We start from the raw sequence: 18,434 nt of genomic DNA on the forward strand, positions 1-18,434 counted from the left end.
GCATGCGCACACCGCGGCCGCGGCAGCGGCAGCCCCTTCCCCACCGCCTGCCGCACCGGCTGCAGACACACGACAGCCCCCAACCGTCTTCACGACGCCCGATTCTGCAAGACACGCCTTCCGCACGCACACAGGCGCTTCGGCACTCATGCCTCCCGGGGACAGTGAGGGCTCCCGTTGTCCCAAAGTCTCAAGTCTTAAAAAACAAAACTCTCGCTACTCCTGGCTCGTTTGCTCATGAGTGAGAAATGAGTAAACAAATGTGCTGGACGCGCATCCTGAAATGAGGTCATTAGCTTTTTACGGACGCCTCCTTTGGCTTCTGGCTACCTCATTCCCTACAGCAAGGTCTGGGACCTTCATTTGCAAAGATAACTTTGCAAATTATTCATCTGTATTGAAACTAGGCCTTTCCGCAAACACAGAAGAGCAGAGTGGCTGGTGTCCGAGGCGTGGCCGACCTCAGAGACCTTCAGAGGCCGGGCTGAGGAAAGGCAGGTCCACAGAGCAGATAAACAGAGGACAAAGTCACCCCACTCTCTGATCGCTGATTTAACAGAAAGCAGCAGATCCCAATCACTCTGACCACGTGGCTCTGGCAGCTATGACAGGGCGGGCTGCACACCCAGTGCTGTTCCAAGTCCTCCTTCTCCACAGACCCGGTGCTGAGGGTGCCTCCCCGGCAGCTGCGACGCTCGCCTCCCTTTGCGAACTCCCCGCTAGCCGGGGTGGCCGTGGAACCTGGCTTGAGCTCCTGAGCACGGCCAAGGCTTCCTGGTTGTGGGGGCCAGCCCCAGAGGCAGCTGGCCGAGGAGAAAAGCTAACACACTAGGGATGGGGGACAGAGTGGGTCCCTCAACGGCACCGATGAGCAGCTTCGCCAGCCACGAACCGCCTGTCACGAGACAAGTCCCCCTAAATCCCCATTCGTCAGGTTTCCCATTCGCTGCGGCTGGACAGCACCCTGACTCGAAATGGTAACCTACACGTACACACACGCGTACGCACACGCGTGCCCTACGCTCAGCAACGCGGTTTCCCACGTGACCCTCACGGCCCAACTCTGGGGGCGGGGAGTGGGGAGCAGACGAGGTCGCCGTTACTACCCCGATACCAAGTGGCCGACGCCACCCCGTGCGCTCCATCTCCCTCAACTCTAACCCCCCCTCTACACCCTCCAGGTCCCAGCACGTGAGCTCTGGATCTGCTCACTCCCTGCCGTCCGCCTGGCTCGGCCCAGGTCGAGGCTGCTGGAGTTTCCAGCCAGGACACCCGAGAGCCTCTCACTACCCGGAACCCGTCCCTGCCCCTCGGCCAGGGGTCCTCGCCTCCCGTGCCCATCCGCCCCTGTCACTCGCCACGCCTTCCACGTCCGGCCCTGGATCGCCCATCCGGCTTTCTCTGGGGCCACTCCCGCCTGCCCACTCTCCCTTCCAGCTAGGCACCTGGTCTCTCGGGCCTCCAGCCTTTCCGCTCTTGCTTCACGTGGCGGCTCTTACTTGACCTTGAGGACTCGGTTCAGCTGTCACCAAGGCCAGGAAATGCTCTAACACCCCAAGAGCAGGTAAGGCTCCTGCGCGCACCTCTGGCCCTGTGCTTCTGGCTGCACCTGCAGCGCCAGGCGACGCGCCTACAAGTGGGTGATGCTCTATCCCAATAAACTTCATCTCCACAGGCCATCGTTCTTATTAGAAGAAAAACTTAGGGTCTGACAAGCAGTAGATGCGAGAGCTGAGGCTCGACCCGGGCCCGCGGGGCTTCTCCCCCGAGACTGCGCTGCCTGTGGACACACTGCTACCGGCAGAAAACTGTCCTCCTCCTCTCTCCCCGTACTGGCCTTGGGCACTGGGAGTGTGCCGGTGGGTGACGCCCGTTAGACAACTGGAAATGTTACCAAACTGGGAAAGAGGTGAAGACACTAGAGGTTTGTTTTTCACATAAATCAGAGTCAGAAAAGCATTCTTCTTCGATCCTAGCTGGCGGCAGCGTGGTTAGGCCGGGCTGGGCGGGGAACGGCCAGCATGGCTCCAGAAACACCACAGCCACATCCACGTGTTGTTTTTCAACCAATTTTTACCTCTGATGATAAAACAAAAGAGGCTAAAACGCAGTCTTTCTTCTCGACTGCCTTCCCCAGGCTTTCTGACTCCCTGAAGAACTACAGTCTCGTAAACTGCCCGGTGGTCCAAAGCTGCAGTATTTGCCCTTATAAGCCATCTAACACTCCAACGCTCTCAGGACAGAGTCCAAAATCCCACGCCCAGACATCGAGACTCCGTCCGCTCTGGCCTGAGTGGCCTCTAGCTCAGCTCACCCACTGCTCCCTCCCTAGGGCCATGTGGCCTCCTCTCAGCCCCAGAAGGCACCGGGCTCCAGCCCTCTACCCTGAAACTCCTCCCTCTCTACTAGCTAAGCCCTGGTCACCGGTCAGGTCTCAGCTCAGCTGCCACCTGCTCAGAGAGGCCCCCTCGCTGTGCTCACCCACTCCTGGGCCTCCGTCCCCTGAAAGTCCCTCTCACACTCACGTCATGTGTCCTTCACACCTGCTCAACCACAGACGCTGTGAGGGGCGGGGTCAAGCCCAGGACGGGCGCCCACTGTGCGGAAGGATGAGTCAATGTCAGCGGTGCGCACTCCACGTTCCCACACGAAGGGTCCCCGAACCGAGTGAACAGAACCGAATGGGCTCCCGATACGGCTCTGGCTCCCCAGCGGCAGCATCTGGGCTTGAAGAGGGAAGGACGTGTGCCACACAGACTGCGTGGCTGGTGCCACCTCTCTGCCCCTTTCAGCGAGCCACCGCCGAGCCTCTGCTGGAGAAGCGCTGTGTCCTCAAAATAAAGGGACCGAGGCAAACCGGGACCTTCCGTGCCTGGGCAGGAGCCGCCATCGCGACTCCCGCCAGCTCCCCTGCAGCTCCCATGTGTTCCCGGTGGCTCCAATGCCGACTCGCTGAGCTTTTGATCAAAGGCACGAGAAGACTGGCTTTAAAAAGACTCTGTCAACACTGAGTAGGACAGTGAACCAAACACAGAGGGGTTCAGGCTTGAATATGGAGGCGGCGCCTTGGCCCGCAGGGTCCGGAGCTAAGACGTCGGTGAAAATGACCGAGCGCGCCGAGAGCTGTCACAGGACATGTCGGCAGGTACGAAGCGGAGACAGGGTTGCTCACTGACCAGAGGGCTCGCCTGCTGACAAATACTGTGGCCGCTAAAACGCAGTAGGCGGCAAAACCGCACTCTGGAGGAAAAAGATAATTAAAAGCCCGAGAAGGCACGCGCTTCTAAAACAAGCTGGCCGCACACGTGCCCACAGCGCTGGCTCCCGGGACCTGGGACGCGTGGCCGTGTCTCGCTGCAGGTGTGAGCGCCAGCCCGTGCCGGCCTGGATGTCGGCAGGCACCCCCTGATCCCCGAGAAGGGCCAGCGTAGGGCCTGGCCCCTGCACGCCTGACCAGGGCTCAGGGGCCTGCCCTTCCCGCCGCCTGTCTTCTCCCTGTATGAAGAGTGGGGGCCATGACACAGCCCCGCCCCACAGTCTTCGCAGGGAGTGGGCTGGTCAGCAGGGAACTGGTCCTGCTCGTCTATGGAACAGGGCTCCCCGCAAGCAGTCACGAGATCACGGGGTTTAATTGTCGACATTCACGTTATTTATCTCTACAGTGCAGGTGGCCAGGGATTCCCACGAGCTGTGGAAATGCCGCACACTCAGAAAGGAACGGAATCGGTGTTGGACAGTGCGTCTTCCTTAGAAGCATCACCAGGTCACACGTCACTGCTTTGAAGACACTTTCCGTGTCCACGAGCATCTGCAAACTCCGGCAACTCTGGCCAAGAGTGCAGGTGCGGGTGTGGGGACTCTGCCTTCGGGCAGGGACAGCGAGCCGGCCCTGGGGTCACACGGGAGTCACCCCAGCACATGCACCACTTGTCGACTCAGCCTACCATCTCTTTGGGGGCTTGGCGCTGGCCTCGCCTGCCCCCCCGGTCGTCACAGGTTTAAACGCGCTCGTGGACCTGGACGCTCAGTGACTGTGGAAAGCCGCCCGTCCACAAGGGACCATGACCGTGATTCCCGCCCTAACCTGCCCCACCAGGCCGGCCCGCTGCGTGGGACGGCGCCACGCAGAGAGCGGGCACGGGCGCCTCCCGACTCACCTGCGCTGTCTCTGGCTACGAGGCCCTTAGCGAAGTCCCCGGGAGTGGGGGGGGCCCGGCTGTCGCACTTGACCATGTCCAGACCGTTGCAATACTCCCATCTCTTCTGCTGAAGCTCCTGCAGCCAGTAGGTCATCAGCTGACGATTCGGAGCCTGAAAAGGGAGGGCGGGGGGAGGTGGAAAGTGTCACGGCCGCCAAGAAGCCGAAGGGCTTAAATGTGTGATGTTTTGTGAGGGCAGACCGTACTCCTTCCCACCTGAAAGGGAGCGTCGACGAGCCAAAGAAATCTAAATTTCAAGATTAGCAGCTTTCGCCCACAAACTGATCAAGCAAATAGCAATTTTAACATAAAGCATTTTACTCTCAGAAGAAATCTTTCTGAATTTTAAAATTACGGAATGATAAAATACAACATTTTCCTCGAGAGGTTTTAAGAAGGCCTGATATTCCCGCTGCCCTTTCACTGAGAGCCCGTAAATTCGATCTTAAGAAACCAGATCTCACATAGGCAGGGATGACATCCTTGCCAAACCAAATGAAATAATGGCGCTTAAACTCCGCCAGCACCTGGGACAGTGTGCCGGGGACGATGCAAACCGAAGACGAGACTGCACGCTCATCACGATGGCTAAAATTGTTCAAGCTGACATTTTTAAAGAGCACGTAGACCACTCATTCGTTGCCGGTGGGGACGCAGGCGGCAGTGTGTCTGGAACGCAGCTCGGCAGCTGCTCATAAACATACTTCCCGAGCGGCCCGGCAACCCCACTCCTAGGCACGCCCCAGAGGAATAAAAACGCACTTACACAAAAACCTGCACGCAAATGTTCAGAGGCTTTCCTCATAATCGGCAAAAACTGAAAACAAGCCGAACGGGCATCATCTGCTGAGCGGACGAACGGCAGCTCATCCACACTGGGACGCCACCCGGCGACAGGACCGAGCACGGATCCACGCCGCGTGAGGCATGTTAAACGCACATGGAAAGCGGCCAGACCCGAAGGGCTACGAACCGCAGGACTCCACGGAGGTGACATTCCCAAACATGCAGAACGGTAAGGGCAGAAAACCAACCTGCGGTTGCCAGGGCTTGGGGTGAGGGCAGTGGCTGACGGCACGTGGGGGTCTGGGCTGATGGAGCTGTCTGCATTCTGCCTGTGATGGCGACCGGTGAGTTTGTGTGTCTGTCCAAACTCAAACTACACACCTGAAAGAGTGGATTTCACTATGTGTATGTTTTAAAGAAACCAACCAAGATGCAGAGGGCCAGATGGCAGGTGTGGGCCCCACAGGGGAGCCCCGGGAAGGGGCCCCACGGCACATTTACGGGACCTCAGCAACACCGGCAGCCAGCGAGGTGAGCAGACACCGACTGGTCCCACGCGCAGAGGCAATCTGGAAAACTGCTTCGCAGGCTTGACAGCAAGCGACAGACCTGGAGACCAAACCACCGCTGTCCACGAGCCTGGGACAGCCTCCAGAGCTCCTGCTGCCGCCGCCTGGGTGCTCCCAACGACGCTTGTGCACAGAGTCCCAGGGAAGGACCACCACCCACTACAGGATCTCCGGATGTTGCACAGGAAGTTCCTGCAGCTATCAGCTGAGTGATCATTTCAGCCACCCATTCGACCAACATCTACTATCTGGAAGAACAGATACTTGGAATCAGGAGAGACAGGAAAACAAGCCAGTAGCTTTGGGAGTGTGTCGCGTGCAGACCGAGGCCGCGGGGGTGAGGCGGGCTGCTCCGACCGCCGAGCGCCAAGCAAAGACGTCTAACCACACAGAGGGGCTGCGACGGGGGCCGTGACACTCGAAATCTGGGAGGCCAGCCCCCCGCAGAAGCGAAAGGCTCGCAGTGCTGACTTAATGTCTGTCTGCTCTGATAAAGGCAAACCCCAAGATGTCCTCATTCTTCTAGCATCTAGCTCAGTGCCACAAACAGCAGGTCCGTATCTGCCGAATAAATAAGAAAGGAATGAACAGGTAACCGTGAACGGACGCAGGAGCCTGGTGCAGAGAGGAAGCGGGCAGAAGCACAGGCGGAGGAGAGAGTGTGGGCAAAGGCCAGAGGCAGGAGAGCACGGCGAGGGGGCGCAGAGGGGGCCCGGGGGAGCGGGGCTGGAACGCCAGGGACAGGCCCGAAGGGACCCTGGTACCTTCCTGGATTCTTAGCAAGGCAAGGACATGACGAGATAACGCCACTGCATCAAAAAGGGGGAGAAGGTTCCGGTCCGGGCCACAGGGAGGATGATGGAAGGGGCTCAGCCTGGCTCTGGGGCCGAAGAAGGGGACCCAGCCCTCGTAGAGGATGGAGAGGCAGAAGCTGGGACACAGCCACGGCCGGCACCAGGGCCCGAAGCCCCCTCACCCCCTCCTCCTTTCCCAGAGCCCCTACTGAGCCCCGAGCCTCCCGACCCCCAGCGTAGAGTGTGTTGGGGGGCGTGTGCGCACGCGCATGCGTCTGGTCCTCCCACCAGCCCCCCAGCCGGGCCCCCGCCCAGGCAGAAGACCGCCAGGGGCTGCAGGACTCTTGCTCCGTCTCCTCCGCCCACACAGCTCCCGTGTCTCTTGGTGCTCAGGAGACTGGGCGCACACTCGTTGGGTGAGACCCTTCACTAACCTCTCCGGCTGTCTCCAGCAATGCAGGCACCACGAAAAATCTTTTTACGAGAAAACCTTCTTCCTTTAAATCTCCGAGTATTAACTCTAACTGGGAACAATTAGTCACCTCTTAATCATCTCTCACTAAATTCCTGGGGCGAAAAACCTTTCAGATCACATGCTTTCAATGTCTGACATATTATTCATGTCACAGAAATCTGGTCTATGAGGCAGGCAAAACTACCTCGAGACAATGATTAACGGTTGTTTCCTTTAAAAAAATCTCAAACTCACTGAAAGCATCTGACTTCGATCCCAGGCAGCTCTGTGTGCACGAGGCTCTGGGGCGGGTGCCAGCAGCGGGGGAGGCAGGAAGGGCCTCCCCACAGGAAGCCGAAAGCCAACACTCAGACGCACGTAGCCACAGGACGGGGCAGGACCACACGTGAAATCGCAGAAATCCAGAAGGCCTCTGCGTGATCCACCCGGGGTCTCTGCCGCACGCCGATTCGAAATTCAGCCTTGCTCAGTCCTGTCAGATGCAAAATCCGAAACTAGTCTCTTCGCCGCCTCAGTCTTGGTTCGACAAGTAAAGCCGGTCTACGGTCACCCCGACATGGTGACCACAGCTGCACGTGGCTGCGGAGCGGGGGAGGCACGGCCGGCACCGCATGGTGAAACGTTCTGGATACGCTGGGCCGAGTGACACGTATTTATCACAATCAACCGTCTGTTTAATGTGGGTATCCAAAACTTCCGAGTATCTCTCACGGCTCAGGTTGTATTTGTACTGAACAGGCTGGTCTGGGGCATGATGGCAAATACGCTCCATTCTGAGCCAAGGTTGGTGAGAAACCCAGAGGGTGGGAAACGGCCTGGGGGTGCACACGCAGGCCAAGGGTACGGGGTTTTTGGGGAGCAGTCAATGCTGCCCCCTCCCCTAAGACTTCATGACGGAAGACGGCTTCCTTCTTAAACCAGGAGCCTCAGGCGGCTCACATCCACGGAGATGCCAACATTCTGTAGGTTCCCCCAAAATGGGTCTGGTGGACTGGCTCACAGCCTCACGACCTTTGCTGACCCCTCCCAAAATGCGGCAAGTAGGACCCCTGAATGGTCTGGGAGTCCCCCCCCACTTACCGACCACTTGGCTGGTGGCAGACGACCCGGTCAGTGCCGAGGTTGCCTCCCCCGCCCTACATTCACCAAGCACCCACCGCAGAGGGGGCCACGAGCAGGGCCGGCGAGAACCAGTACCTGGCCCGCCCCATCCGCAGTGACTATTTGCAGCACCCACGTCCTGGTTCCTGGAGAGCCACACAGGTCCAGTCGTGCTGGGAGGGGCAGAGGCGAGGCCGGGCTCCACCGCTCGGCAGTGAGGGCCGAGGCCAGGCCAGCAGCCCGCAGGAGCCTGGGATCGGCATCTGTCCGGAGGCTCAGGGTCACACCCTGGTCTCCCATGACACCCGCGTCTCCAGCTCCTACTCGGCCCTCAGAGCCCAAAGCAGACGCCCCCTCCAGAGGAGGCCGCCCTGACCCGCGCCTCAGGCCCGCTGCCCCCTGGACGGGGAGGTCACAGGCGCCACCCCAGCGTGGGGGCACGCTCCGTGTGCGCCTCACCCACCTACGCTCCCGAAGACACAGGCCAGACCCGCTGGCCTTGCAGGGCCCCAGATGCCTAGCAGGGTGCCCCGAATACAGCAAGACACTCCCAGGCCCGACGCGCCCTGTCCTCACGTTCGTCCCCGGCTGCTGCCTCAAGGCGGCTAAAATCCCGGTTCACACTGGCGCCGACCCCCGCGTGGGATCCCACTGCAAAGCCACTTTGACTGTCCCCCTACGCAGCTGCGAGGAGGTCCGGGGAAGGGCAGGCACAGCTCTGCGATGACAGACGGCGGCTACGTCAGGTGCCACGAGGCGCCCGTTCAGAAACGTAGCCAGGCCACACGCACGCGGCTTCCAGTCCCTGGTGTAATTCAGTCCCTGACAGTTGGTGAGAACCACGTGATGCCCCAGCTGCTCCCAGGAGCCTCTGTCCCCACAGCCCAGGAGCCCACTCCTGGGGAGACAGACCCCAGCCACCTGTCTCTTCTGTTGGACCCCAGGGACGTTTTCCCCCCAAGCTCAGCTCTCTCTTTGGTGCCTAGAAAGTCCCACAGTAAAGACATCTGATCGCGCACTCATTCATTTGCATACACACTTATCAAGGGCCCAGTAGGCAGGTCAGTGCATTACGGGGTGGGGGTGGGGGGTGGAGCACACACGGGAACCAGGGCTCGTCCCCTAACTGCACCCTCACTACGCACCCGGTCTAAGCTCTTACTCCCTGGGGCTCTGGCGCTTTGGTGAAGGGTCACCTGTCAAAACCCAGCACCTCTCAGAAGCTGTAACTATGCTCATCCCCTGCGACCCACGACCCCGTTCCTGGGCATCTTCTAAAACAACCCAAAAGAAGAGAGACAGAAAAACACCACGTTCGTGAAATGTCTGCTCACTCACTCGGCAAATACTGACTCAGTGTGACCTCAGGCCAGCGGCAGGGAACACCTGGCACATGGGGCTGGGCGGTACCCGGCGGCTCCTGCCTCCGAGATGCTCCCAGTGAGCAGGCGGCCCCCTCGCGCCAGCCGCCGGCCATGAGAAGCATGCCCACAGTTACGACCACGACACAGACACCTAGGGACCGTTTAAGAACTCCTCCGCATCGCGGAGACCTAAAAGGAAAATCCAGTCAAGATGCTAAAAGTTCCTCAAAGCACGGCAAAGAGAACACGAAATTCACCTACGGTTTAACCTTTTCAGATTTCTGAAAAAATAGATACAGCAAGAGGCTTTGCCCCGCCACACCGGTGAGCGTGTCATAAAGCCACGACGATTCACCCGCGCTGTGCGGCCAGAGAATCCAAACGCAGGCCGGAGCGAGCGTAAAACGTCCACGCGACATTTCGAGGGTCACGAATCATAACCTAGGTCGCAATACAGAAGAAGATAAATTCAGCCCTGATGCTCGGCTACCTTGGAGGACAGTGTGACGCGCTGGCCGAGGATCGTGGGCCACCACCCGGGGTCGAACGCAGCTCTGCCACTTGCTGTGGCTGCCCCGTGAGCAGGCAGGGCCCACTGCCCGTGCCGCCGTGAGAGGCAGGGCGCTCACGCCAGGTGGAAGAGTGCCCAGCACAGTGGCTGCTGCTGTGACCGCACGGTGGCCGCACCGAGAGCTCACATGGGCACAGCCAAAGTTCAAGCCGTCCGTGGCCCCTGCTATGCGGGCGGCAGAAGTGCATGTCCCGCACAAAACCCATCACAGAACCCATCCGCAGGGGTCGGAAGCTCCTGAGGCTGTTCTCAAACTCAAGTCCGGGCCCCCCAGCCACAGCCAAGTTCAACTGGAAACCCTGCAAGCGGCTGGCTTCACAGGCCACGGCCACGCCCACGTCAGAGGCCGGCCCCTCGGTGTGGGAGGTCGTCTGCTCACCAGAGGGGGCTGGCTCCACTGAAAGCGGAGCCACGGCTCTGCTCCAGGACAGTCCTGACAACGGCAGGGCTGAGACCGTGCGTGCCAGGCCTGGAGGAGGGACACCACCTCCAGCGTCCGAGAGCCGCCAGGCCTCAAAGCCAGAGAGCCCCACCCCGTCCGGTGACTCGGGCCCCTGCAGCGGCGCCCTCGCTAGTCTTGCTGTCCTCAGGCCCCTCCAAGCCTTCTTCTGACGCCTTGCCGTCCAGTCCTACGTGTCCCATGCTCGGACTCTCTGGTGGCTTCCCAGGACTAAGCAGCCAGGCGTGGTGCTCCGGCCCAGGGACGGCAGCCTGTGGCGGACACGGCAGGCGCACAGCAGCCGGCGCCCCGTGACCCCTGCCCCTCTGCACCAACACCGGCCGGGAAACTTCTAGCTGTGCCTCAAGACCCCACGGACCGCCCGCCTGCGAGGGCATCCGAGGTCACCGCAGAACCACTCACTCACCCCTCCGACGTGCTACGTGTCATGACAGCACCTCCGTCACCACTTAGGGTGTGAATTCTGGGCTCCTCCCCAAGGAGGTGGGGCGACCAAGTTCACGAGCCAGGACGGGACAGCGTGAGCCAGGAGCTTCGTGAAGGAGCATCCACATCTAGACGGGGGTCCGGCAGCCCATGGGAAGCAGTCTGAGCCGCAGGACGGTGGCTCACCCGCATGGCGTCACCAGGCAGGAATAAAAAGCAAGCAATAGAAAGCACGAGAATATCGTAAGCAGCCTGATGATACAAAACAAAACTCGGGTGAGACGCAGGCTACAGCCCCAAATTGGTAAATAGCTTTAGGTTCCAACTTTTCATTTGAATGTTTCAAAATCACAAGCCTGGAAACCACCTTCAGGGATCTGGCCCAGAACCAACAGAAAATGAAAATGTGGCTTTTCCCTGGGAAGACCTCAGCCTCTTGTCTCGTCTCAGCCCCGCGGTGGACGCCGAGGGGGTGGTGACACAGGGTCCCCGGCTCCTCGGAGGGACAGGCGCAGCGGCACAAACGTCCTTCCTGCAGGGGCCCGGGCAAGCTGTCGTCCGGTCTGCTTAAACCGCGGTGGCCACGTGCTCCCCTTGCTGAAACGATGGCACAGATTCCAGGCCAAACCCTTTCCAAGGCTGAGAAAGAACCTGGACCCCACAGTCATTTTCTAGGACAGCTGGAGTCGGAGGGGGCGGCCTTTCCCCGCAAGGTGCCTGCCCCTCGTGCGTGCGGGGGGCGGCGGGGGGGAGGGGGGCTGGCCTGAGGTTAGCATCCTCCTCTCAAAAGCAGACACCTTGAGAGAAAGGCAGTTCCTTGGACCCACCTCCAGTTAACGCCTTTGCTCAGCCTTAACGATCTCCCAGGGATGAGCGACCAGGGTCAGACTAGGAGCAGAGAGCCCGCAAACAGCGGAGACAAGCCAGCGCTTGCTCCAGGGGAGGGGCGACGAGAGAACTGGGCTCGTGGGGCGCCCGGCCTCGGCAAAGCCACCTGGGTGACAGACTGCGCCGAGGCAAGGCCAAGGCCAAGGCCGCTCTCTGGGCCTGTCCTTCCTGCAGGAAACGTGGGCGCCCGTCCAAATGCTTTTTGTGTTGAAGGGGAGCACGTGGCCTCCCAGTGACCACAGGCTGCACTCCCATGGCTCCCCATCAGCTCTGCGTTGCACAATAAGAGGGAACCAGGGTTCAGGAGCTCCGGCCACTGCAGCCCCTGCAGCCGTGGCCAGGCCAGCAGCTGTGGACGCCCCACCCACCTCCGCCCGGGACGGTGCCCACACGCCACACGGCACTGCGCTCGCTCGTTTTTAGAGTGGGCACAGAAACGACTGACTCAACCTGAAGTTTCAGGAACTGGGTCTGGGAGGGGCCGGCTCCGACTCCGCCCAGAAGAGAAGTGGGGTGCAGGGCCCGGCCCCCGCAATCCCCCGCCTGTCCGTGAGTTTACAGGCGTGTGTGGGAAGTGCGCGGGCTTCTAGCAATCGTCGTCAGCAGAGCTGTGTCTCAGGAGAGTGTCGGGGTCCCCCCACACCCTTACGTTACTGCCCCCTGGGCGGGCAGTCGGGGGCTTGAACGTCCTGCCAGCTGCTCGGTGGGCGACAATCACTAACACTCGCTCCCCCAGAGACACCCGTGCCCTCCAGCTCCCTCTCTGGAAGGCCCCGAGGGACCCGAGCACGTGGCGGTGTGCCGGTGACCAAGTGACAGAAGTCTCGGGGCCACCGGGGAAACGTGAGAAGGGGGTGACAGGCCCTAGACCATGGCCCTGGAGCGCAGGGACTCAGAACGCAAAGCGGCAGCGCAGGGAGGGCCCGCGAGGCCGCCTGAGGATGCGGGCCCTGCCTCCGGCTCACGGTCCGGTTCCGTCGGCCCACTGGGCTTCAGGGCCAAAGGGGCCCCGTGTGTCATGATCGGGAGGGAAGTGGTGCTCCTCCGAGGGAGGGCCGCAGAGGGCCGCAGCCGAGGGGTTGGGACGACGCACAGGAATGCAGATCCTGAGGCCCGCGCTGGTGTGCCACCCCGACCAGGAACCCCCCGATCTGTATTCTAGCAGGACCCCAGGAGGCGTCTTCCCCACAGCAAGGACGAGAAGCACGTCACTGCCCTTTCAACGGTGGGATGGAAAAGGCCTTGCTGGCGTGTTGCTCGGGGTCGGGGACGTGTGGCAGAATGCACGCTGAGCGCGGAAAACGCCGGCTCGTGGCTCAGGCCGGGGCGAGGAGGACCTGCCCGGCCCCCGCGAGCGCCTCCCAGGAGGACCCCGACAGGGACCCACAGGCCTCGGCTGCGCCACGCTCACTGCCAAAGTGGCCCCTGGAGGCTCAGCACCTCACTGTTCACTCCCAGCCTCAGCGGTCCGCACGGTCTGAGTCTACACCTCCACGCAGCAGAGCTACACGGACGACTTAAGCATCCGCGTGCCACAGATAAAGCCGAGCAAGCCTGATCTCCCGCGCACGGATTGAGATGGAGATTCGAACCGCGCACCATCCGACTGCGAGGTTCGCCACGGTGAAAGGCTGTTCGCGTCTCCGGGCAGGGCCTGGAGCCGGAGCTGCCGTTCCCTAGCCATGGGACTCAGTTTCCTCCCTGTCACGGGTGGAGGCAGGGAAGTTCTGACTCACAGTGACCCTTGGAGTCATCCCAGCTCTCAGAGCCACTTAATGACAATGTCCTGATCGCACCCCAGAACGGAACAGGACAAGCCCCCGAGGCCGCGGGCAACACGCCCTACTACGTGTGGGTGGGGTGAGGTGAATGGCTGGCTGGCTGCATCACGTTCCTAAAGCCACGCCACTGACCGTCTCTGCCAGCCCTGCCTCCCTGGAAACCAGAGGGCTGGAACGGGAAATAAAAACTTGGTTTGCCGCCAAAAAACAACTCTTACACTCCAAGATCAACATCTCTGGAAACACTGGCCTGCCCACCTCCCCTCCAACCAAGGCCAGGCCTGCGTCCACACACCAGAGGGCAGAGCTAAGAGTCTGCTCCTTCTGTTAAGGCCAGCCCCGCACACGGCCAGAGGCAGAGAAGCCCCAAGCTCCCAGCTCTGGGCCGCCCCTTTGCCTCCACAGCCCAGTTCTCATACGATCAGCCTGAAAAAGCCACTGTCCAGAGCATGCAAACTCAGGGAAGGATGCTGACTCCGTCAGATGGGACACAGACCCAAGAACCAAACCTCTGAGCAGCTCCGCGATTTTCCGCGAACCTGACCAACTCCTCGGCCCGCCTTGTCCAGGAAGCGCTTCTTGGTAATCAGTCACACGAATCTCCGCGAGTCTGCGATGCCCACAGAAATGATGACGTGAGCACAGACTTCTGACTCTAGGCCATATCCAAATCAGGACCCCCCCCTCCGCCTGTCCACCGTGGAATGAGGCCAGACCTCCCTCAGCATCGGAAACCGGCAGACATTTGATGTTTACTCCCGACGCTGAATGCTACAGGCAAATACGGTTTCTCTCAAAGTTTTTTTTCCAGAGCTCTTGCAAGTCTTTGACGATATCAAATGCTAATCTATTTTTAAAATCTTAACACTGCAGTTTTTAAACGGATGGAAAATTTTCACTGCTGTATCTGCAGAAAAAGCATAATGCTTATGACACGACAGATGCTCAAAAATGTTTGCTAGATGAATAAATGGACACTGCAAACCTCCCTCTGACCATGCGACGAGAGTGTAGCACTCACCGCGCACGGAGACACGGGCGTATCCGTCCCTCTGACACGCGCCTGACACTCCTGCAGCATCAGATCAGGGATGCGGCGAACCCCAGACAGATCTCTGCCCGCGGGGAGCTTGTGCCCTAGCGGGACACAGACGCTCCGATACTGGCGCAGGACTACACCCTCTCTGGGGGCGACCCCACCCTGAATCTCTAGCCGGTTCAGCGTTTCCTGTGCTGCCCGGTGAGCTTCTACTTTTCGGGCAATCACAAAACCTGCAGCCTCCCCAGGGACCAGCTCAGCGTGGTGCTGCCCACAGGGCCTGGCCGTGCAGGCAGCCAGCACGTTCCCATCGCTGAGCTTCCCAGGGAAGCAGGCCACTCAGCGGGCACGAGCGAGAGGCATCGCTACTGCCCCGTTCACCATTCATTACCGCATGCGCCCTGCGAAAGCTGACGACGGGGCCTGACAGCACGTGGGGGAACGCTCGCTCGAGTGCCCTGAGGACCCACTACGTAAATCCCCAAGAGAACTGAAAATTCCTAATCAAAGCCGCTCCCCCACACACACACTCTGAGAGCCATTTCCTCAACGACAAGGTTCTTCTCTCTGGGGGCAGGTTATTGTGTGTGTTTCGGTCCAACCTGAAGGCTGTCACCCAGTGACCCATGGGTAAAGGCGCCTGACCAAGGAGACCTGTCCACCCTCAGAAGCCCCATTGAGGCCACATCCAGCCCACTGCCTGCTTTTACGCACCCACGAGCCAAGAACGGTTTTCACATTTTCAAATGCTTGGAAAAAAAATCAATATTTTGTGTCAATATTTCATGACACAAAACTTACATGAAATTTCAGAGCTACGGAACGCAGCTACACTCACTGCAGGCTGTTTCTGTGCCACCACGGCAGGGCAGGGCAGGGCAGTCACGGATGGCCCTTTACGTAAAGCATCTGCTCTATGCGTCCTCAGAGTCCAGACTGAGGCCGAACGTGCAGGACTAACTGGAAATCTGGGTGGCCCGTCCCTCGTGGATCCCCGATGCTATTACATTCCCTGAATGTCACGAGACGAGCACGTCATCTAATACGTTTGCTCGCTTCTAACGAGTCAGAGTTCACACTGAAACCACCGCCTGCTGGGTGACCACCTGCTGTTCATTCGCTCTACAAACGCCTACCTGGGCGCCTACTTGGTGCCAGGCACTGTTCTGGGAGGTGCGGACACAATCAGCGGTCCTCGGGGGGCAGGACACGGCTGGAGACTACACCGTGACGGGGACCGTGTGACAGGCGGTGGGAGGTGGAAAGGCACTGTGATATTTCACACACGACACTGTATGGGCCTTTAACGAATGGATGAATCAGAAACCATGACAACCTAGGAAAAGTGAAATCTCCATAAAAGCCTTAGTCCAGCCAGACCCCAGCAGATGTCAGGACTGATGGCTTCGCGGCACCCTCAGCCGAGAAGGCAGACTCGGCCCGCACACCTGGCGCTGAACACACACCGGGACACCCAAACTAGCACACGCAACGTCTGTAGCTACGCTGAGCGGCTGCATTCTTCCTACGGAAGGGGGCTGACAATAGGGACGCATGACTGATGGCTTGTGGGGGACTCGGAGACCGACACGCACTTCACTGGGGCGCCAAACGCCTTCAGGGAAGGGAGCGAGGCGGCGGGAGCTCAGCCTCGGACGGCGTGATGGTGCTCCCTGTGCCGGGGACTGCAGGCGTCTGGCAGAGCAGGCCCGCTCGGCGTCACCCCCGTCAGCCGCACGCTGTCCGTCCCTAAGCGCCGGCTCACCCACAACTGTCTCCCGTGCCTCGGATCCCAGGAAAGCCCAGCAAGCAGCCTCCAGCACCCCTACCGCCCCCCACAGACACACACACAGGGAGCATCGGCCTCCGCCTGACCACTGTGGCGGTTCCTACACGTCTAGTACCGGGCCCTACACATCCCGGGAAAAAGTCGGTTGCTCAAACCGGCCTGATGCTTCTTTGCTGCTTCAGGAGAACAGAGGTCAAGCGCAGCAGAGGGAGATCCACTACGCCCTGTCCAGCCCAGGCCACTGACTTCCAAAGTCAGAAAGGCAGCCCTGTCGGAACGCGCGGTGCCTCCAGACACTCCACTTCTGGGGCACTCACTGGTCCCAAAGGCTCCACCTCCAAGGAGTCTGGCTTCATGGCCGCAGGCAAAACACATCCCCTCACCGGCGGCCACTCAACACCGGGCCAGATCCCGGCGTTCAGACAGAGAAGTTCACCAAGAAATGCCAGCATCAGCTTTCATCAGGACTCGAGCAGTGGAACGCGCTGTGGAAGCCCAACGAAACCACAGCTTCTCCGGAGAAGGCGGAGAGACGCTTCAAATAAGAAACACATGCTAACACAATAAGCAACATGCTGATTTTTCTTTTCCTTTCTTTTTAACCCACTGTCGAAAGGAATGGTATCTGTAAAATCAAATACGACTAGTTGAAGTTTGAGTGGGGCTCCTCCCCGCTAACCCACAACGTCCCTCGAAAATCAGGGTCCCCCCCTGTGACCCAGCAGCCCTAAAGCGAAGGATTAACACTTACGGGAATCAGTCCTCGGACCTGAAAAGTGAAAAGGAAGATGAATTGCTAACTTCCACTTTTAACACCAGAAACTTTTGACTCTCACGGCTCAAAAGAAAAGACTGCACTAAAAATCCCTACTGGAAACCCTACGTCTGGATGCCCCGCCTCTGAAGGGCCTTGCTGTGCTTCCGTTCCCAGCTTTCTACAGAGCAGGCCCCCGCTGGGCACTGTCTTATTTAACTGTGCCTAATTCAACTCTTCGTACCAAAACAGTCCTGCAGAGTCAGTAACCCCCCTGGAAATCAATTTCTTTTTTTTTTTTAAGGAACGTTCTGAACATACGAAGATGGACAGAATTACATGACGCGAGGACAGAATTACGTAATGTAATTCAGCCAGAGGAGAGGCCCCTGAGCACAGGACCAGGACCGCTGACTCTGCCCAGGCTCCTGCACCGTCCCAGCAAACACACTCCTCCTGCGCTAGATTTAGGAAGCCTCCGAGCGCGAGGCGGAGCGGGCAGAAGCAACCCTGTCCCACCTCTCCAGCCAAAATAAGGAGCAGGAAAGCAGGCTCTGCCACTTCCTGGCTGTGTGACCTCAGCGGGGGCCATCCCTGCCCACTCCGGAGGGAACTGCTGGATGCTCTGTGAGGGCCCTGGCCTCTCGGACTCTGTCAACGGGCACAGTAACCACCACTGAGCAGTTTAGAATACAATTCGCTTAATCCCAACCCCCCTGGAGGCAGACCCCACTGCTGTGTCCCTGTCACAGAAGAGGCCAGCGAAGCCGAGAGAGGTTAAATAACTTAGCCAAGGCCAACAAGCTTACATCATGAACCCCTGGGAGCCCTGCACAGAACACTCCCAGGACAGGGGAGCCCAGCCAGGGAGGAGGGTGACACCTGGTAAGGGGACTGAGTAGCCTGCATCCACTCTGACCTAAACCCAGGAGAAAGGCACGAGATGGGGACACAGGGACAGGGTATGAAGAAGTGGGGAAAGGAACATAGCCGGGACCAGAGAAAGGAGGTGGAAGGGCAGTGTCCGATGGGCTGACCTAGGCTGGGCAGGGTCAGGGCGGGTCCTGCGGTGCCAGCTGAGGGAAGCGGGCGGGCTGAGGGGTGCGGGCTGAGGGACGTGAGCGGGCAGGTCTTGGGGTGCGGGCTAAGGGCGAGGGCAGGTCCTGGGGTGCGTGCTGAGGGGTGTGGGCTGAGGGACGTAGGAGGGCTCTGGGGTGCGGGCTGAGGGGTGTGGGCGGGGAGGTGCTGGGGTGCGGGCTGAGGGCGAGGGCAGGTCCCGGGGTGCGGGCTCCCACCTTGAGCACCGTGACGGCGCCCGCGCTGTGCACCTCGAAGTGCGCGGGCGGCTCGGCGCCGGGCTCGGCCGCGTCGTCGGGGCCCTGGTAGCTGAAGCAGGCGTCGGCGATGTCCAGGTGGCCGAGCGGCAGCGCGTCCTGCT

At 59.9% G+C, this 18,434-nt stretch overlaps 2 protein-coding genes across 2 annotated transcripts in view; one reads left to right on the forward strand and one right to left on the reverse strand.

Annotated features, from left to right (window-relative positions):
* Positions 1–18,434, reverse strand: part of TBC1D2B (TBC1 domain family member 2B) — a 46,206-nt gene that overhangs the window by 25,314 nt on the left and 2,458 nt on the right. The window contains 2 exon segments of the mRNA XM_025050423.1: positions 4,158–4,311; positions 18,292–18,429. Coding sequence (XP_024906191.1) covers positions 4,158–4,311; positions 18,292–18,429 — 292 coding nt within the window.
* SH2D7 (SH2 domain containing 7) overlaps positions 17,020–18,434 on the forward strand; it is a 12,268-nt gene continuing 10,853 nt past the window's right edge. Inside the window, exon 1 of the mRNA XM_006905377.3 lies at positions 17,020–17,881. The gene's annotated coding sequence lies outside the window, so the exon portion shown is untranslated. The remainder of the gene's footprint in view (positions 17,882–18,434) is intronic.

Source organism: Pteropus alecto, unplaced genomic scaffold (assembly GCF_000325575.1).
Source record: "Pteropus alecto unplaced genomic scaffold, ASM32557v1 scaffold60, whole genome shotgun sequence".
Lineage (NCBI taxonomy): Eukaryota > Metazoa > Chordata > Mammalia > Chiroptera > Pteropodidae > Pteropus > Pteropus alecto.